Source organism: Tiliqua scincoides, chromosome 1, assembly GCF_035046505.1.
Source record: "Tiliqua scincoides isolate rTilSci1 chromosome 1, rTilSci1.hap2, whole genome shotgun sequence".
NCBI lineage: Eukaryota > Metazoa > Chordata > Lepidosauria > Squamata > Scincidae > Tiliqua > Tiliqua scincoides.
In genome coordinates, this window is record NC_089821.1 from 136036312 (window position 1) to 136053329 (window position 17018).

The 17018-nt window shown below is 45.0% G+C and overlaps 1 protein-coding gene across 2 annotated transcripts in view; it reads left to right on the forward strand.

The window, feature by feature from the left end:
• The window catches only part of CLIC5 (chloride intracellular channel 5), a 59170-nt gene that overhangs the window by 25067 nt on the left and 17085 nt on the right, over positions 1-17018 (forward strand). For both annotated transcript variants that reach the window (XM_066636261.1, XM_066636342.1), the window contains exons 2-4: positions 407-516; positions 1873-1998; positions 7679-7785. In XM_066636261.1, the coding sequence (XP_066492358.1) occupies positions 407-516; positions 1873-1998; positions 7679-7785 (343 nt within the window). The remainder of the gene's footprint in view (positions 1-406; positions 517-1872; positions 1999-7678; positions 7786-17018) is intronic.

Consider the following 17018-nt stretch of genomic DNA (forward strand, 5'->3'; position numbering starts at 1 on the left):
TAAGCTTGGCTGGCATGGGGGTCTCAGGGGGTGGGTGGAGGGTGGGGAGGAGGCATTTTGGGGCGGGGAGAGGGGAGGCCTGTGGCTGGGCAGGGAGCTGGGGGCGGGGCCAGTACCTTGCGGGTATGCTGGATCCTAGCCCCTGTTCCTGGGCAGCGCAGAGTGGCTCCTGGCTGCTTTGTTCTGCTTGGTTCTGTGCCACCGTGTCAGGTGTGCAAAGTGCCAGTTAGCCAGTTAGCCAGTTGAGCTGGCAAGGAAGGAGAGAAGGAAGCTAGTCCAGTGAGTTCAGCAGGACTCAGTCACTTGTTGAAATGTCACTATGCAGCACATACCTGTATTAAGAGGAATTGCTTTCCTGGCTAAAGATTGCTAGCTAATTCTCTTGTCCATTTCCTCTTTCTTCTAGGCTGGTGTAGATGGAGAAAGTATTGGGAACTGCCCTTTTTCACAACGTCTCTTCATGATACTTTGGCTCAAAGGAGTAGTGTTCAATGTTACCACAGTTGACCTGAAAAGGTAAAATGATCTTGATTAAACTATCTGATGGAAATAACAGTTAACACCAGAATTCTTGTAACAAGTTGAAAAGGAATGCTATCTTTGATACACATTTGTTTTTAAGCATCATTTTCTCATATTGATAGGAAAGCCCTACCAGTGCTCATTCAGAGTGTACTACATGCCATGAAAGAGGGCAAAGAGCTAACATTCTAAGAGCACAATTCTAACTTGCACTGGAACAGGCAGGTCAACTGGCCTGTGCTGTAACCACTGCAAGGTAAGTGAGGGCTGGAGCACAGCTCAAAGTAAAGGGATAATTTTCCCCTTACCCCAATGCCACACACCTGCCACCCTTATGGGGTTACTCGGATCTGTGCCCACAATTTCATGAGCACAAATCGAAGTGGCCTGCATAATGCTGCTTGGGCTGGGGAAGGGGGTTGAGATTTGGTCTAAGTTGCTATTGCTGGTCCCCCCCAAGACCTAATTAGCCTCCCGGTTCTCCCTCTCCCACTCCAAAACACCCCCCACCTCTGTCCCGCCTTCCTTCTACCCTCTCCCATCCCCTGTGCTGGCCTGCCTCAACCAGCATAAACTCACTGTCTCCAGGACAGAATCCGGTGCTAGCAGGCCAGTGCATGTCCTTTTACTGGACTAGCCAGCTCTTGAGTAGCCACAAAAGTGCTTTACGGCATGTTTGCAACATTCAGGAACTGGCACAAGGGACTTGCACCAACACCGGAACAAGCTTGAATTACTATGCCTGTGTTTAAAAAAGGACTAAGGGCGCAATCCTACCCTGCGCTGGAACAGGCAAGCTTAGAGGTCTGTGCTGTATTCAGCACAGAATAGAAGCCCAAGGCAGCTCAGCCAGAGGCAAGGGGAAACTTTTTCCCTTACCTTCGGGTAAGGCACCTTTGCCCCAATGGGTTTCCTTGGACTTGTGCCACCTCCTGAGGTGACACAAGTCTGAGGAGAGTGGAGTGGCTTCATACCTCTCCAAACTCCCCTGGAACGAGGGTTGGGATCTGGATCCCAGCCCCACCTCCCGCTCCCCCTGCCTGCCCCTGGGGTCGCCCACCACCCGCCGTACCCCCACCTAGGAATGACTCCCTTCTGCCTTCTCCCTGCCCACCCCAGAGGCTTGCGTCAGCCCACCCGGACCGACACAAGCCTCGCCGAGGAAGCTGGCGCGGAGGCTTGTGTCAGCCTTCACAGGCTGGTGCACCTCTGGGCGCTGGTCCGGCTTCTTTCTGAGGAAGTGCAAACCTGCCTTATGGACTTGCACCAGCCCACAGGCACCTTAGGATTGCACCCTAATATGACCACTATATATACTTAAATCCTTGAACTTTCTTTTTATTTTTTCAGAAAGCCAGCTGATTTGCATAATTTGGCCCCTGGAACCCACCCACCATTCCTGACTTTTAATGGAGAAGTCAAGACAGATATCAACAAAATTGAAGAATTTTTAGAGGAGACACTTTCGCCTCCAAAGTAACAAATTATGTTTTTTTTTTTGAAGAATTTCTTAGAATTATGATTACCAGGCAAAATGTATAATAGTAAAATCAACTGCATAAAATCTGTTGATTATCTAATTCCAGCTCTGTACTATATATTCTTTCTCTCTCTAGCTAGGCAATCAAGACAAAATTATGATTCTTCAAACCTATGGATGTGTGTTTGATTCAGAAAGAATCATGTTCCAGACTGAATTGCTATATTTCAGAGCCAATTTTGAGAGAGCCCTAAATAAGGTGAGGTCAGGGTGACCAGACATCCTCTTCCCCCCCCCCCACCCCTGGACATGTCCTCCTAAAGAACTTAAATGTCCTTCATTGTCTTCTTCCCTCTGAGACAGGGGTGTCCAAAATTTTTGGTAGGAAGGCCACATCATCTCTCTGACACTGTGTCAGGGGCTGGGGGGGGGGAAATAATTAATTTACATTTAAAATTTGAATAAATTTACATAAGTTTACATAAATTGATATATTAAAGATGAACTTATATGAATGAATGAAGGTCTTGCAGTAGCTCAAGACCTATAAAAGACCTTGTACAAAGCAAGGCTGGCCTTTCCTTTGCTGCTGATACTGCATCACAGATGTAAAACAGCAAGTAGTGGAGGGAGCCCTCATCCCACAGCTCACACGAGAGGTCAAACAGTCGCCCTCACGCTGAGAGCAGTTGTGTTGGGCCAGTGCGGGCTCCAACAAATCTCCGGAGGGCCAGAGGCTCATTGGAGACTGGGGGCTCCATGAAGGCTGCACTGAGAGTCCTCAAGGGCCGCAAGTGGCCCCAGGGCTGGGTTTTGGGCACCCCTGCTCTGAGAGAATGGAAATCAACATACATTTTATCTAGTGTGTCCAGCCTAATTTGTCACGTTTGCAATGCAAAAGGTGTTCAGAGTTGTCCCAGCTGGTCTAACTGATTTGAGTAAGAATCTCCTAGTGGAGCTGAATAGAGCTGGGAGTTTTCAGAGTGATGTAGCTGTGGGAGAAAGCCAGGCACCCTTACATTTTGGAAGCACACACAAGATTTTCTGCTAAGCTCCTAAGTAAACTTGAACAAGATCTACTGGTTTGGGTCCCCTGGGGTGATATTAGTACATTGAGGAGGCAATTTCTTGGTACAGGGAATGCACCCCTGCTCTAAACCACTGAACCAAAGTAAAGTTATCCAAGACAGACGCGAATGGCTGACTGTTTGTTTAGCTTTTCCACCTCTCCCCTTTTTGTCTGCATCGTTTTCTTCCATATACAGAAGGAGGCTTCAAAGCAGTTAAGGCAGGCAAAGGACAGTGTGACTGGCTGCACTGAGTTGCCATTAAGATTCATAGCAGCTGAATGAAAGTTGCTAATTGGTGATTTCATTCCTTCCTCTTCCATTCAGTATGATTCTGGGAGAGAACAATGAAAATGTGAAAACAAATAGGTCTTGGCCATTTTCTTGACCCTGTGTGAGTTCTTCCTTGGAATGAACACTTCCTGAAGTTTTTGGTGTTTTTAAAATTTTAGTTTAAAAGTTTTATATGGGTTAAGGCAGTGGTTCTTGAACTTTTCCAGCCCTCAGCTCCCCTGACTCTTGTGGCCATTGGCCATGGTTCCCCATAACAACACCTCACCTCTGTTACCCCCAAAATGGGGATGAAGTTGTTATAATTATACACTAGAAACAAGGCTGCCAGCATTCTGAGGCTGCAATCCTAACCACACTTACCTGAGAGTAAGCCCCATTGAACAAAATAGGACTTACTTCTGGGTAGACCTGGTTAGGATTGTGCCCTGAGTTTGTTAGCAGCACACCTGGAGGGTTGGGGAAAGGGAGGGGGGAAGTGATGAATTTGCTGGGGGAGGGGAAGACTTTGTTTTGTGTGTATCTGCTAATTGCAAACTGAGACCCAGAGACTGTTTGGCTGCAATCCTAACCTTATTTTCCTGGGAGTAAGTCCCATTGAACACAATAGGACTTGCTTCTGAGTAGACCTAGCTAGGATTGTGTGTTTTGTCTTCTAATACCAGCTAACATGGGACGTAACTCCCCCCTCAAAAGGAGGCAGGAGGAAAAAGGGGGATGGCTGAAAAGTGTTTTCATTTTTTAATCAATTTTTGGAGACAAAGCCATCAAGAGTGGCTCTTTTCTTTTTTGAAGGGGGAGGAAAAAGAGAAAGGTGAAGATCCTTGGTTAACTTGACACAGACTCCAAGCCTATGTAGGTCTACTCAGAAGTAAGTCCCATTTGAGTCAATGGGGCTTACTCCCAGGAAAGTGTGGATAGGATTGCAGCCACACACAGCAAGATTATAACTCACCCCCAAAGTAGATGGGGGCTGCTCACACACATACAACCCAACATGCAGATGCCACCCTATTCCCCCCCCCCCAGGCAAGACAGAGGGATGCAGGCTGGGCATTTGGATCCCCCCCCCCAAGAGCAGGCTGGGCTCCCTCATTCCCAAGCGGAGGAAAGCGCTTTGCTGCTCTCTCTAGGTCAGGCTTCGCTCCCAGTTGAAGCATGCCAGGAGCGAGCCCTGTGCTGATGCGATGCAGCACCTCTGAGCTGCCCAGCCAGCCTTCTCTCCCACCTCCCCCACCATGTTTCCCACACCCTCCCCACCTCATGCTGCAGCACCCACCTCATTCTCAGCCTCTGAAAAGCAGTAAGTCAGGAGGCAGCACCTGCAGCTGAGCTGAGCAGCACGGCTGTGGCCACCTCTCTCCCCGAGATGTCTGGCGAAGCCCCTGGAGGCGGGACGCACATATTGAACACCTCAGGGTTAAGGGACTATGTCTTGGAAGGGGGTTAGGATATCAGTGGGCATCTCTGTTACAACCACCTTCCTGACGGTGATCCCCTTCCTTCCTGCCCCATCTTCTCACTGTTCCTCTGCCTCCCCACCTCTGTCTATCCCTGTGCACCAACTTATAAGCAGGTGGGTGTCCTGGTCTGCAAGTATGCATACCTGGCCACTTGATGCTTGTGGCAGAAGCCAGGCTGTACCAAATGGTTTGTTACTTTTTGTGACTGCTGTAAAAGGCCTTATGCCACTGGAATGAGCATTCTGGCAGTGCTAGGCCCTATTACATTGGGCCAAAAGTCTGAAATCTTATAGAGCAGTGGTTCTCAAAATGGTGGCCCATGACTCACCATGGGAACAGGAATTGGGCCATTCTCCCTTAAGGGAAGTAGCCCAGTAATGGGTGTCCTGATGGCACTCAAAAACCAGAAATGATCTCAGAGCAGAGCAGTCAGTGATCAAGTATTGGGGAGGCCCGTGGAGGGGGCTGCAGGTCTCCAGAACCCTCCCCAAGGCCAGTGTGACCCTCCAGGTATGGGGGAAAACGCCAGAGTCCCTGCAAAACTCTGGGATTTTGTTACAAAACTTTTTTTTTTCCTTTTTACAAAGCATTTAAAGGTGGACCTCAGTGGTGAGTCAAATCAGTGGATGCCAAATCAGTGGATACTGAGCTGTAATTGGATAGTCTCTCTCCCTGTGATCTGGAACACTATGCAATCAATGTTCCAGATCATGGGGAAAAAGGCACCCAGGTAGAGTTCGTTAATACAAACAAAAACTGTATACAGTGGTGGCAAGGCTTGAGGAGTACGTAAGGGTGGGACTTGTTGGCACATTCTCGTTCCCCACCATTCTTGTGGACCTTTCCACTAGATTTCACATGCCTGAGTAGGGTTTGTGCCCAGTCTCATGGCTTTTGTTTCAACCTGTACAGTTCAGACCCTGGGGTTCTGTCAGTTAACAAGGATTTATGCATCTTCCAGAAAGACAAAGTGGTGCTGTGTCCTGTCCTTTCCTTCATGTTAAAGTAAATATTCCACAATTGACAGGTACTGTCATGTTGTGATTTTACCTTATGTTTTCTTTTAACCCACTTCATCCCAAGAGAAGGAAAGAGGCACATACTGAATGTTTGTAGAGCTCTGAGATTCTATCTGGATAAATCGGAGAGAGTTTAGTTTTCATTAAGCCTGGCTCCCAAAGAAGGCTTGTGCCTCAAATTGACTATTTTCCTCTATGGTACATGTTCATAGCCTATTGATCAGTGTGCATTGCAGAAGCCCATCTCTGTAGATTCATAGCAAAACCTTAAGATTTATCAAGCTGTAGTGAGGGAACTTCATTATACATGGTTGGTAAGCTCTTCTTGGGTCACAGTTTGTACAGGCCTATTCTAAAGCCTTTGATTGGTAGGTAGAAGAGATTTGGCTGATCCTCATCCCACACAAAACAACAGGAATCTGTCAAAGAACAATAATGCACTTTTTAGTAATAGGTGTTGATCTGTTGTTGCATTTCAGCTCTATATAATACTTTACATCACGTGTCTCTTTAAACTTACTTTTTAGAAACACTATTTGCTCTCTCTATTGTGACTCTGAAAGTGCTATTATATCTTGAATAGCTTTTCCCTATAGGAAATTAAGCACACAGCCATAGCGCATAGCACAGTCCCTGTAGGAAATTAAGCACATAATAGAGAAGGCAGCAATGTCCAACTCCTCCGCACTTTTTGAAAATATATGACTTGTTCCAATTTAAGGCTGCTGTTCCTTGGTTCTTGTTATATTAAGTACCAGTGCAATTAACCCTGTCATAAAACCATTATTGTGTAACTTTACATATTCTTGGCTCCCCTTGGTAGCAGCGATATTCAGCAGGGTCCTGCCAGGTTGACGTGCTAAGATAAAAGGCCATTTTGAAAACAGAAGTACATGGTCCACAAGAGTTTTGCTTCGTGTTGCAAATAAGACTTTTGTGCCGCTGCCTCTGGGTTTTTGCTGTTTTATTACTGCATTGTTTTCATATTGTTTTATAATAATATATATTTTTTTTAACGTAAGCCACCTTGGATGCCCAAGGTGGAAGGGGAAATGCAGGAGAAAAATCTATTAAATAAATAATGTGTTTAAATAGCGCTTGTAATGAACACAACATGACTCTTAGGCATATGCCCACCCACTTGACCATTTGTGTTTTAGTAACCCCAAAACTGGATTGCTGTATTGCATTCCGTAGAAGGCTGCCCTTATAAAGCATCCAGAAATCTGCATTGGTACACCATGTTTCAGCCAGACCGCTGTTTGGTACTGGTGAGTTGGTGCATGTTACTTTGCTGTTCTTCAGTTTGAACCGGTAATGTGCATTTCCAAGCTCAGCTTATGGTGCTGATCCTTACCATTAAAATCCGAAAGGCTTTGGGCATGGATACCTCAAGGATCACCTTCTGTCATACATACATACATACTACCCATGTTCTGTTTAACATATGAAGCCCCCCACATAGTGTGACCCCCCATGTTAACTGAAATATGGTAGGTGGTTAAGTTATGGCACCAATCTTATGGAAAGCGCAGCTGACCCATGACATCTTCTGATGGATCATAAAGATGTGACTTTTGCAAGAAGCCTTTGGATTTGGTGGACTGCGGGTTTTGTTTCTCTTTGTTTTGTTGTCTGCTGGTGTTCTTTTTTTTTTTGTCTTTTGACTTTGATTCTCTTAACTGTTGTTTTTATTATTTTATTATTGGTACCTGCTTTGATTTCTTTTTAAAGATAACATGAGAGGAACACTTGAAAGAATGTATATATCATATGATTCCTTATTCCTAATTTTCCATGGAAATTTCTTTTTAAGACCACCATTTTCTTTTGCAGGTATCCCAAACTTGCTGCCAAGCATCGTGAGTCAAATACTGCAGGAATAGATATCTTCTCCAAATTTTCAGCATTTATCAAAAACACAAAGCAGCAGGACAATACCAGTGAGTCAGAGGGAGACCACTTCCATTGCATCCTCATGATAAACATATACAAAATACATACTCCATCTGGCATTTTATCTGTATCAACCTAAATTAAATTTGCATCAACCTGAGCACAACTCTGTGGTACACGGTAAAGACAAATGTATGCCAGTATGCATGTATGCCAAGTTTCTCATAGCAAGCTCAGAATGCGTGGATGACATCTGCACCTTAAAACACACATATACATGATTAGAACAAAGTCTTGTATGATGTCCATATTTTATATGGTTAATTCAGGAAATGCTGGTTTAAGACCAGTTCAGGGCTGGGGGGGGGGTAAAGGGGGTAATTTGTACCCAGGCCCAGGGTCAAGTAGGAGGCCCAGAAATTTCCTGGGATCTTACATTTTCCTATCTACTCAGACTTGTTGCCTGCACGGGATGCTGGGGATACAACCACGAGAGTGCAGCTGCAGCTCCTGGCAAGCCATATCTGCTGGGCTGATGAATGCATATATGACACTCCTCAATACAGTGTCAAAACTGGGAGGAAACTAGACTGCTACAGTAGTTCTTTGACTTGTGGATCTGCTTACTGCAAAGGAGTGTATAGGAGGTCAGGGTCACAGCTGTGGGAGTGTACAAATTCTGGTACACACAGGACACTTTCCATTCTAGTGTGAGCCTAAATATGATGATGCTAATTTTCTGCATTACTTCTTACATTTAAAAGATTTTAGAGAGACTTAGGAGCAGGTTTGGTTTTCTGTATTACTGTATCTAGCTGCCAATGTCACATGGGTGGGTTGACCTGGGCTCTAAAGACCAATTAGCCACTTAGCCACTTGTGGCTCTTGAGGACTCCCAATCTGGCCCTCAGGGACGTCCCAGTCTCCAATGAGCCTCTGGCCCTCCAGAGACTTACTGGAGCCCACACTGGTCTGATGCAACCACTCTCAGCGTGATGGCCAACTGTCCGACCTCTCGCGTGAGCTGTGGGATGAGGGCTCCCTCCACTGCTTCCTGTTTCACATCTGTGATGCAGCAGCAGCAGCAGCAAAGAAAAGGCTGGCCTTGCTTTGTGCAAGGCCTTTTATAGGCCTTGAGCTATTGCAAGACCTTCATTCATTATTACAAGTTCCATCTCCAATATATTTATTGATGTAAATTTAATCACATTTGAAATATAAATTAATTCTTGTTTTCCTGGCCCCCAACACAGTGTTAGAGAGATGATGTGGCCCTCCTGCCAAAAAGTTTGGACACCCCTGGTCTAGATCATGGATGGCCAACCTTTCAACTTTAGGGCTCCTGGACCATTATTATTAACAGAATTTGTATACCGCTTTTCAAGAAAAAGTTCACAAAGCAGTTTACAGAGAAAATCAAATAACTAATGTCTCCCTGTCCCAAAAGGGCTCACAATCTAAAAAGATGCAAAAGAGCACCAGCAGGCAGCCACTAGAAGAGACACTGCTGGGGTGAGAAGGGCCAGTTACTCTCCCCCTGCTAAATAAAAGAAGAGCACCCACTTGAAAAAGTGCCTCTTACCCAGTTAGTAATAATGGTTTAGAAGAGGGAATCTCACAGATGACAAGCAGCACCTGCTAAAATTCCCTCTGCTGCAAAATTGTTAAAGGTCTGGGAGCCCTAAAATTGAAAGGTTGGCCACCTGCGGTCTAGAGGTATTATTTGTTCTTTTCTGTTTGGCCTTTGTTATCAACATTTACTAGAGAAACATTTGACTAGTGTTGGGTGAGCTTCTGCTCCCTCTCTAATTGTTCTTCATGGTCTCTGTGCAGTCATGTATAGTAGTCATACTCTCTATATGTGCAGAGTCATCCTCAGAAGCTTCTGGAGCTTTGTCAGACCTTCCCCCCCCTGCACTCAAGTGGGGAGACACTACGCGTGCCTGTCCGTAGCAGGAGATCCTCCTAGAGCAGTGATTTGCAACCTTTTTCATCTCATGGCACACTGACAAGTCACTAAAATTGTCAAGGCACACAGTCAGGTTTTTGACAATTCACAAGGCACGCCATGCTGCCAATGGGGGGGGGGCTCACATCCCCCATTGGCCTTCCCTGAAATTCCTGTGGCAACCTGTGGACCACTCGTGGCACACCAGTGTGTCAGGGCACAGTGGTTGAAAATGGCTGTCCTAGACCATCTCCAGCAGGTGCCTGTCAAGACTCTGTTTAGGGATCTCCAGTGAGGGTACAATGCAAGAGAAGATATTCCAGTTGGATGTCAGGATGAAATTTCAGACAATGAGCATCTGCTGAGAGCTGGAAGTAATGTCATTAAGCAGGAAATGACATCATTGAGCAGATGATGACCAGAAATAAGCACTTTGTTCTCACTTAGGAACCAATTAGCCATGAATGACAGAAAAGAAAATATGCAAACCTTAATATTTTTCAAGATAGTCTTTTCAGCTTCTGGACTGGCGTCACTTTGCACTGAGAACTGCTGATGGTGGTGCTGGGTGAGCCCAATCATGATGAGGACTGGATACAAAGCTTCCTGTGACCATATCCAATCTGCAGGCCTTGTTTGATACCCCTGGTATGGAGCATCTAAGGAAGAATAAGATGCTGGTGAAGATATTTTGGTTCATGTCAGCTTCACTTGCAAGATCAGTACAGGTTGAGACTCATTATTCACTCATTATTCATTATTATCCAAGAACTCACTTGGATGGCAAAAAAACAAACTATAGCAAATCAATTTAAAGAAGAAAGTTTCTTTGTGCCAGCGATTTAAAAACAGCCTTGCTGACCTTTGTCATGCACACGGAGACAATCAGTCTCTCTCCAGGAGTTTAGGCTTCAATCCCTCCCTTCTGCAGGAGCCCCAGCAAGGGGGAAAGAATGGGGAGGGTGATAATCTCTGCCATTTAGCCGCCTTTCACATGCTCAGGGGGAAGGGAGGAGAGAAGCCTGCAGAGAGAATGATTGATAGATTGTCAGCAGGCTGCCCTTTCTGGCATTATTGACTGTTTTCCTTTAATTTAAAGGGCCCTTCTCATCAGCTTTGAGATAGAAAAATCTGTGGATTGTATGACTGTCTCTCTACAACAGTAAAAAGCAGTTTTTTAACCTGTGATTTTAAAGGGCTGCATTTTTTTCCCTTCTACAGGGATCAGCACATTCCTTCTCATTTGCAGGGGCCATTCATGTTGAGTCAAATCCGTGTATAAAAAAATCTGTGTATAAAAAGGCTGGACCTGTGTTCCCGGTTCAGGTCAAACAAACCATATGACAGGGCTTACCTTAGTGATTTCATCTATATAGTGGAATAACCAACAAATCTCTGCCAAGTGGCAACAAAGCCAGAAGGGTATAGGCACTTACAAGAGGCTCCTCTGACTCTCTCATATAGATGTCCAAGGCACCAACATCAACTTTCCACCTACAAACATTGACACCCATAGCATCAGCCCTGTGGAAAGCATCTGGGTGAATATTAGAGGGGAAAGCAACAAACGCAATATTGTAGTGGGTGTCTAACATGAGATCCACAATGGGATCTCATCAAATTTGCGGATGACTAAGCTGGGAGAAGCAAACACAGAAGCCTTCAGGAAGACCTAGATAAAATGGAATACTGGGATGAAATGAATAAGATCAAGTTCAACAGGGACAAATGCAAGGTTCTGCACTTAGGCAAAAAATAACTAAAGGTGCAGGTATAGCATGGGAGATACCTGACTTGGCAGCACAACATGTGAGAAGGATCTTGGAGTTGCAGTGGATCACTAAATGAGTCAACAGTGTGCTATGACTGCAAAGAAGGCGAATGCAATTTTAGCCTACATTAGTAGAACTGTAACTTTTAAGCCATGAGAAGTTGTAGTTCTGCTTTACTCTGCACTGGTTAGACCTCACCTGGAGTACTGTGTCCAATTTTGGGCACCTCACTTTAAGAAAGATGCAGCCAAACTGGAGTGGATTCAGAGGAGAGCAATGAGGATGATCAGAAGGCTGGAGAACAAGCCCTATGAGGAAAGATTGAAGGAACGTGGCATGTTCATCCTGAAGAAGAGAAGGCTGAGAGGGGATGTGATAGTGCTCTTCAAATACCTGAACTACTGTCATATGGAAGAAGGACAAATTTTTTCTCAACCGCCTCTGAAAGTAGAACTCAATCCAATAGGTACAAACTTCAAGAGAAGAGATTCTGATTGGACATCAGGAAAAAATTCTTAATGGTAAAGGCGGTTCGGCAGTGGAACAGATTGCTGAGGGAGGTAGTGGATTCACTGGAAATCTTCAAGCAGAGGCTCTACAAGCACCTACTGGAGATGCTGTAGGAGAATTTCCTGCCTAAGGCAGAGGGTTGGACTAAATGACCTTTTAGGCACCTTCCATCTCTATGATTCTATGATATAGACACTGAATTCCAATGTCCACAGCATCAGTGTTGTGATGCCATCTTCTGGCATCCATATCAACCTTGGAACACCCATAACATTTCCAAATGCCATCAACATAGCAGCATTTTCTTGTGTTAGTGCAGGGAGCATCTAGAGGCTTTTGTAAAAGCTCAGGATTCCGTCATATCAGATCATTGGGTAATCACCATGGCCAGAATGAATTATGCCATAAAGTTTGCACACTTTCCAGACTTTGTCTGGGCCATCCATCCATTCCAGCCTCTACTGGATGACACCATGCTTTTGTATGGAAAGCTGCTGTTATGTCAGTGCCTCTCAGCCAACTTCACCTACTTGAGGTACCAGAGAAAGATAGTGACCTGTGCCTGATACAGAGGTGTCAATATCTTTATAAAATAAGTAAACCTCCTGCTGCTTCTTTCTAAAGGGGACTCATTGGTAGCCACAGACTTGAAGAATACATGCACCTGTTGCATGATACGTGCACAGCATTGAAAATATCTATGCTCTGCAAACAGCGCAGAGCACCTTCAGTATTGGGTGCTCTCCTTTGTCATCTCTATGGCACCAATATGACATATGCACAGAACTCCACTATATCTGCACAAAGAACTACTGTTACAGGTAAGCAACCTGTGTGTCATCGTTGTCCCCCGCTTTCTTGAACAATTCTAAGGAAAAAAGTGAGTCTTTCTGAGCTTTTCTGAAAAACAAAGCCTTAGGGAACTTGCTCCGTTTCTCCACTTTCTAAACAGATTCAGGGCCCAATCAATGGGCCTCCAGTGCTGAGCTCCAGCGCTGGTGTGGTTGCCCTGCTCCTTCAGATCCTATCCTCCACATAGGGCTGAGAAGCTTAACATGGAGGTTCTCGCGTCTGCGCCAGCAAAATAGCCGGTGCAGAATTGAGATGCCCCATTGCGGGATCTGGGGCTTTCCTTGGGGAAAGGGAATGAAAGTTCCCTTCTCCAAGGAGATCTCTGATGCCCCAGTGGGGCCGCTGGATACAGCAGTGGCAATTTTGGTGCCACTGCACCCAGTGGCCCCGCCGAAGATAGGACTGGGCTGCCCCTCTTGCTCAGAGTGGTTCAGGAGACACCTTGTAAAGTAGCATGTCAAGGAGAAGACTAGGCCCAGGATATCCCTTTCTTACCTACAGGAGTCACAGTATCTTTGAAATTGGGAGATATCTTTTGCTTGAAATCGATGAGGTAAAGTTCAGTAACTTTATGGGGACTCCAGAAACACAGGTGATTCTGGTGTGACTTCACTCTTGTGATTTATTAGGCCTGATTTAAACCAACATTGACCATATGACCTTTCAAAAGCCTGGTAACTCATTTAAACCAGGCACTCCTTTGTCATGCTTGCAAATTTAGCGGGAACACATCTCTTGCCAAGCAATCATAGACATACCAGCAGTGCACACACAGATGGAATGACCCATTTAAAGCCATTTCTGCCCAACATTGCATATACGCAACAGGGATCAAGTGTGTACACCTGTGGGCTAGGCAGAAATGGGTTAAACAAAATGCCAAGCAATGCAGTGCTGCACATGTAAGTAATTCTTGCTTGCCCAGCATTATGTTTAAGGGCCAAAATAGGTGTGGTACAGGGAGTTCTGTAATCAGATCTTTTGAACTTTTTTCTCCCTTACTGTAAATTAGCTGCCGAGGTCCTCAGTTTTGATCAGAATGAAGTCAGTAAGAGAATGTTTAACTCACTCTCCCCATCTTTTCCTGATTTAAATCACCAAAAGTTGCTATTACCTCTGCTGGAATAAAACCCAGCAGTTTCAGTGGGAGGGTCAGGAAATTAACATGAGGGAAAGGTTTGAACACCCACACACTGTCTGCTGCAGTCTAACCTGGAACCCCCAAAGACTGCCTTTAAAAAGTAAAAAGGAGAGAGAGAGAGAGAGAGAGAGAGAGATTAGGGATCTCCTGTATCACATGTGGTTTGACCTTCAATCAGATGTTTGTGTCTATTTTGTTTCTTTTTCCTGGGCAAGAAAAAAATATATAAAAGTAGAAACTTGAAGGTTCGGGGCAAAATTTTAGACTGTAATAGAAGCAAAGCACTATAAACAAAACAGCAGCACTTTACATGGTCCCTCTTTGCATGCCTCTGCTTTCTGAGCAGGTGATAACTTAGAGCCCAGTCCTGAGCTCCCGGGGCACGCGGCTTCAGCGGCACTGAAAATGACTGACGCTGCATCCTGCACAGGGCAGCCACGGGCAGCACCTCAGGAGAAGGAAACTTTCATCCCCTTCCCCCGGATAAGGCGGGGCTACTCAATTTGTTGGCAGTGAGGTAAAAGCGTTTGTGTTGGGCGTTAAGACAGAGGCGTTGGATCTGGTGGAGGGGAGCTTCACTGGTCCTGCCTTCCTCCCTCCCCACTCCCTCTCCCCGGCATGCCTCCCCCACCCTCTCCCCACCTCTCGCCTCCCCGATACACCTCCTCCCTGCCCTCTCCCCACCCTCCGTCTGCCCTCCACCTGCCTTCCCCTCCCCGGAACGCCTCTTCCCCAACTCCCCCCACCCCTCCGCTTACCTTACCATGGCTCAGCAGTCCATGCAACTGCCAAGCAGCGGAGCTTGGGCACCCACCCAGTGCTAGCACAGTGCTCGCCTGGTGGTAAACCCTGCAAACGTGCCCTATGGCACGTTTGCGACAGTATGAGCCAGTGGTGAGGCAGCGTGCCGAGCCCAGGATCGGGCTCTTAGGCAGCTGCCTGTGGCAAAATGTCTTAAGTTCAATGGAGATCTGTAGTAATTTATGTAATATTTCCCTGAATTTTTATGCCCTATCTCCCTTTTATTTGGATAGCTTTGCTGCTTGTATCTGCGTTAAAGCTGAAAGGGGTAAGCTGGCTAGGTCTTTAAGCCCAGAAGCAAATGTATTTGTACCATATCAAAGTTTCAGAACTCTTAAGCATCTTGAAAGAGAAGGAATTGATTCCAGATTCTCAGGATATGGCAAGCTGTGTTTAAAGAAAGTGTGCATATTTATTATTTCAAGTCAGTTCAACTTGATTCCTTTCACCCAGAACATCACCCAAATCATTTAATAGTAGGTTTTCATAAAGAAGTAGTTTTCATCATGTACCATTTGAGTATATACGATGGTACATAGTATATAGTATCACAGTATATGATATAGTATCATATTATATAGGATTCAGTTATTTGATGCTCTTTTTTTCCAAAGCCATAGTGCTGTGGTTGATAAACTGAAAATTTCATTTCCTTGTATCTGATTCAAAAGCATGTATCTGAGAAGATGCAAATGAGTATGATACATCTCCTAGATATGCTCTTATGATTTTAGTTCCTTGAATTCCCTAGCCTGATGGAATGGGAATGGAATGGGAATGGGAAGTTATGATGGGCATAACTACACCACATACTTGTATTGGTTAAATAGTCATCCCTCTCTCCACGGACACATAAGGATTGTAATTCTATGAGGAGGGCAAGAGATCCCCAAGACCATTTTCAGCACCCACAGCAAAATTTTAAAAAAGTTTCTTTAGCAAAAGCTATGGCCATTAAAGTGGTATAAATATATGACCACTCCACAACACTGTGTACTGGGCTTCTCTGACTTCAGAGCCAGGCTCACTGCTGTGTGGGCTCCGAGCTTCTCAAAGGTAGACTTCATTTATGGTAGAGATCAGCATTTGGAGGCCACAGGGCTAACTTTGAAGTCAGTGCCTGGTTTACCAGTTGTTCTCACCAGGATGTGAAGGGTGTGGGAGCTGCAACAATATGACCTGCTGGCAAGAAGCTTTGGAATAGGGTTTGGGGCCTTGGCCCATGTATACTCCAACAAAATTAGTTGTTGACCAGGGCCTTAGCATAATTTGATTTGCTCAGGATACCTGGATCCACAAACCAGATTAGCAAATTTAAAAATTCCATTGATTTTGACCGAATCACATTGTAGATGCAGATAACAGTGGCAATTTTTTTTATCTGCTTGTGAAAGGGGAATGAGTAGATTGATAATCTGAAACACTCTGTGCTCATTAGGAGGGTTTTTTTTTGGCTTTAAAAAAAATTTGCTACTGAAGTGGATGGTGTGTAGTAGCTGTTTGCAGCTGACTAATGCTTCCTAAAGTTGTACTTACCTTGGCTTGGAGAATAAACCCTTTGATTACTCTTGAACTTTTTGAAATTTGTTACTGAAATGAATATTTAATGGTGCACTGAATGTCCAGTGTGGGTGGCCACATCCATTAAGGTGTTTCACTGTGCTGCTCTTCACTTAAAGTTGCGCTGGGAGACCACCAGCATGGTTTCATTCAGTGGAATTTCCAGCCGTCTGACCAGAGGAATCTGCTGGTCTGGCCTGGATTCAAATCAAAGGCCCCAAAATACAAGAACATTAAATCATTAATTTACATCTGATTTAGTCCTTTTCCCCTCCTCGTGTTTTTATGTCCAATCTTGCGTTTGGGCAAGTGCAGTGAAAAATGCCTGTCTGCTATATATAGCAAAATAAGATGCTGGCAAAAGTATCTGTAGGACATGATTCCCAGCACCCTTACATCACTTTTACTCTAGCTTAGCTCTGCGTTTAAAGAAAGGTGAGAGGAGGTGATCTTTTATATTTGTGTGTATCTGTAGTATGCTGAACTAAAAAGTGCATCAAAGTTAATTTCCGAAGCTATTTGTATTTCCTAGGAAGCAGAATTGATACGTCTAAACCTGGAAAAGGAAGCGGTACATGTAAGAGTTGGGTTGAAGGGAGAATTCTTTCAGATACAGTTTCTTCTGTCGCCACAGCTTGTGATGAGAAGGACTGTGGTTGGAGAATTACAGTACTTGGCAGCTTACAGTTTAGACTT